This window comes from Poecilia latipinna, unplaced genomic scaffold (genome assembly GCF_001443285.1).
Source record: "Poecilia latipinna isolate Pla-1442-1.1 unplaced genomic scaffold, P_latipinna-1.0 Scaffold2414, whole genome shotgun sequence".
In the NCBI taxonomy this organism is placed as follows: Eukaryota; Metazoa; Chordata; class Actinopteri; order Cyprinodontiformes; family Poeciliidae; genus Poecilia; species Poecilia latipinna.
Window position 1 is genome coordinate 67267 of NW_015115030.1, and position 4277 is coordinate 71543.

The 4277-nt window shown below is 46.5% G+C and overlaps 1 protein-coding gene across 1 annotated transcript in view; it reads left to right on the plus strand.

Moving 5' to 3' along the window:
* The window catches only part of col10a1a (collagen, type X, alpha 1a), a 7830-nt gene extending 4687 nt beyond the window's left edge, over nucleotides 1–3143 (plus strand). The window contains exon 3 of the mRNA XM_015019334.1: nucleotides 689–3143. Within this exon, the coding sequence (XP_014874820.1) occupies nucleotides 689–2523 (1835 nt within the window). The 3' untranslated portion in view covers nucleotides 2524–3143. The remainder of the gene's footprint in view (nucleotides 1–688) is intronic.
* Nucleotides 3144–4277: the final 1134 nt, after the last annotated feature.

The following is a 4277-nucleotide window of genomic DNA, read 5'->3' on the forward strand; positions in this document are numbered from 1 at the left end:
TTTATATATATGTATATGTATATATATTTTTTAGGTCTTTCCAAAAAGGCACTGCAAATATTCCATGTTGCATTTCTGCGAGTAAACACCCCTGTTTTTATGTCCAGAAATGAGCTGTTTGTAGATTATTTTTGGTTTCGACACAGGCAATTAGAGCCCAGTAAGCCAGTGGTATGGTTTGTGCCTGGGTGTGCCTGCTTAACACAAAACTCAACACATCTGGTTTTGCTTTATCCAAACTGGGCCAGAATTAGCCAGAGAGTATCGCAGGGAGAGCAAGAAAGAGAGAGAGAGCTGAGGAGAGAGAGAGGGATGTTTTCACTCAAACACGTGACCGCAATGAGAAAGAATAGAAAGAGTGGATCTCATTTAGACCCAATCAGATATAAGGCCCATTATGTCTTTTAGATGGATTTATTTGCACTTTATTTTGTGAAAGTTGGATCGAGAACTCTTCTAATAGCTCCATTTTAAAATGAATTTGAATCAGTTACATTCCAACACAAATGTAATATATTAAAATCATGTCACTGAATGGGACCAGTTGAGAACATGAACCAAACATTTTATTTTATTTTTTTGGTTGTTTGTTTGAACATGCATGATGGTGGCTCAACACAACCCAATTCAATAGTTTTTGACTGTTTTGGTTTTGGTACTCATGATGATCCCTCTTTCTCTCTCACAGTGGTATCAGTGGCAGGTGAGCCTGGTCCTCCAGGTGAGCCTGGCCCCGAGGGACCTCAAGGCCCACCTGGCCCCCCAGGTCAGGATGGCGTAGGTTATTCTGGACCTCAAGGGCCCCCTGGACCTCCCGGACAGCCTGGCCGCTCCATCGCTGGCAAACCTGGAACTCCAGGTGGACCTGGCAAACCTGGCATCCCTGGAGCACCTGGTGAGAGGGGAGACACCGGAGCCACTGGCCCTCAGGGACCAAGGGGAGTTCCTGGCTCTCCTGGAAGCCCAGGACCTGCTGGTCTGTCTGCCACTGGCAAACCGGGACCTTCTGGCCTTCCTGGAGCAATGGGACCAAGAGGAGAGCCTGGCTTGAAAGGACATCCAGGTATTCCTGGACTTCCTGGGCCTAAGGGTGATAGAGGGTTTGGAGTTCCTGGACCTCAAGGTGAAACAGGACCTCAGGGACCTATTGGTCCGACTGGAGCAACCGGTGCACCCGGAATCGGAAGGCCAGGCAAACCAGGTGCCAATGGTGAGCCAGGAAAGTCAGGTAGCCCAGGTAGAGATGGTGCCCCCGGCCCCATGGGACCACAGGGACCCAAGGGACACACTGGTGCCCCAGGTGTAGGTCTTCCAGGTAAATCAGGTGAGAATGGTGCCCCCGGTTTGCCTGGCCCTGTTGGGCCTAAGGGTCATCAGGGACCTGCTGGAGCTCCTGGTGCCCCTGGAGTTCCAGGATACGGAAAGCCAGGTGCAAATGGTGAGAAGGGAGAGAGAGGAGCCCCAGGTAGCCCAGGTGCCACAGGTGCAAAGGGAGAGCAGGGCCCAACAGGTTATACTGGGGCTACTGGTGCCACTGGCCCAATGGGTCCAGCTGGACCTCAAGGTGAAAGAGGTTTCCCAGGAGCCACTGGCCCCACTGGTCTTAAAGGTGACACAGGTCCATCTGGACCTCAGGGACCTAAGGGACACAAGGGAGATCAGGGAGCACAGGGTTTCCAAGGCAAGCAGGGTTATCCAGGGGCTGCTGGTCCTCCTGGGCCCAGAGGGGCCACTGGACCTGCAGGGGACAAAGGTAATGTTGGTGCCCCAGGTACCCCAGGTGCTCCAGGTATCCCAGGGCCTGCTGGACCCAAAGGACACACTGGCCGCCCTGGTGAGCCAGGTGCCTCTGGATCTGATGGATCTCCAGGTCCCAGAGGACCTGCTGGACCACAAGGACCCGCTGGTGCTACCGGCTCTAAGGGACACCCAGGTCTCCCCGGACCTCCTGGTCCTGCTGGTTTGGCTGCAAAGGGTGTTTCTGGACCTCAGGGTCCCCCAGGTCAACCCGGTGAGCCCGGAGCTGATGGAGAGCCCGGCCCCTCTGGCCCTCCTGGCCCCCCTGGACCTCCTGGTGAGGTTGTCTTCGAGAAGGGCATGGGACTGAGTGAGGTTATGGTCAAGTCCCCCATGTCTGCATTCACTGCAGTTCTGGCCACTCCCTACCCTGCTGCTGGCACTCCCATCAAGTTTGACCAGATTGTTTACAATGCTGAGAATCACTATGACCCTGAGTCAGGCATCTTCACCTGCCAGGTTCCTGGAGTTTACTACTTCTCCTACAGCATCCATGTCAATGGAGCTCATGCCCTGGTGGCCCTGTACAAGAACGGCCAGCCAATTATGTTCACTTATGATGAGTACAACAAGGGTTTCCTGGACCAGATGTCCGGTAGCGCTGTCCTCTTGCTCGATGAGCAGGACACAGTCTACGTCCAGATCCCTGACGAAGAGGCCAACGGTGTCTTTGCTGCAGAGAATGTCCACTGCTCTTTCTCTGGATTCCTCATTGCCTCTACGTGATACGTTGGCGCAGAAGTTTCCAAAAAGCCAACCAACTAATTTTGCAATCTATTTCTCAAAGTAAAACTCCCTGTTCATTTACCGCAACCCAACAGACAGGCAGTGCAACCTTCCTGAGGAATAGTAGCATCTTAACTTGAAAACTACAAGAAATGGGTGCTAAAAAGAAGGAAAACTAATTTATGAAAACAGTTGATTTAAGGAGGGAGAAAGCAATACACAATGTTCCAGTGATGTTTGTAATGTAAACAGCATGTGAAATCGAGGTGTTATAACTGTGTTGTGTCTAAAAATTTTATTATTTTTTTTCCACACACTGCTCCTTTTATACTGTCTTAAACTGATGTCTTTGAACTTAATGTCTGTCTTCTTTGTTTTTGTACAATCTTGTTTTTTTTTCCTTTGGGCATGAAAGGGAACAACAATTTTATCAAAGTACATTAATTCTTCTCTGTGCAACATGTTTGTGACTAAATGTGACTTGAATATATTGTGAAATATGGTGATCAAATTGACTTTTGTTTCTAAACACAAACTGTTTCAGCAGCAACATTGTTATAACCCTTGACATGCATTGTGTCATGTAAAACGAGACCAAAAATAAATAACGTCTTACTGAATCTTTTGCCTCAGACTCATTTTTAAGGCAGCATTTTTGCTTAATAAACATTATTTATGTCTACTAAACCCTTCAGTAAAACACTATTAATATGGTAAATATGCAGAAAAGTGTAATCATGATGTGCATTTCCCAAAGTGGAAAAACTAGAATCAATTCAGTGAGATCTCAAGATAAGATTCCACAACCAGTGGCAAAGCCTTTCCTTCACTCTGAGGGACCAAACCTCATGTAAAACATCAGAGACCACCACGTGTGAACAACCTGGAAACAGGCATGAGGATGAGATACCGAGCTGTGATTGTTGTGCACTGTTCCTTCACACACACCACTGAGGCCCCTTTAAAGGGTTATTCACCTTGCAACATGTTTTGTTTCACCAAACTTCAATCTTTTAATGACACCAAGCAAGAGTCACAGTTTAGAATCGACTTGTGACGACAGGTTCTTTGCATTGGATCTAATTTAGGTGTAGGATTAGGAGTAAAGGGGGCTAAAAACAAATACACATCATACTTTTGACATTTACATTCGTACATTTACTATGTAACAGCTTTCTTCCACTTTACACTTTTGTGGAATCAGGTATTTGTTTACCACTTTAATCACAGTGAAATACATTGAAGGATTTGGTTTTGATGTAAAAAAAAAATATCGGTTTCAAGTGTGTGAAAACTTTTGCAAGGTATGCAGTGGGTAAATGACCCAGGACAGCTGCTGTGCTTAACAACCTCCTAAAAAGAGAAGGTCATATTTACAATATAATACTCTAAGTGCACATAAAAAAGCTTTGAAGGGAATTATGGGGGCATATAACTGTGAATTTTACTGCTTGTTAAAGATTTCCCAAGTTATCCCTGGCCTTTGTGGTTATTTCTGTTGCCGATGCGTGACGGTTCTTGATTTAGAGCTGTGTGAAGGATCAAAGATCACAAGTGTGCAGCATAAATATGCAGCCTCACCCTGTATGCAGTGGAGTTCCTCTGCATTTCTGTAAGTGATTTAATGAAAGCACAGCAGTGAAAGGCATGTGCATGTCTCATCAAATCTGTTTTTTAAGACACATGATCAATGCACATACAACTGTGCCCAAACAACTTGACTATTAACAGATGTATGCTTTGTTTATATTTAT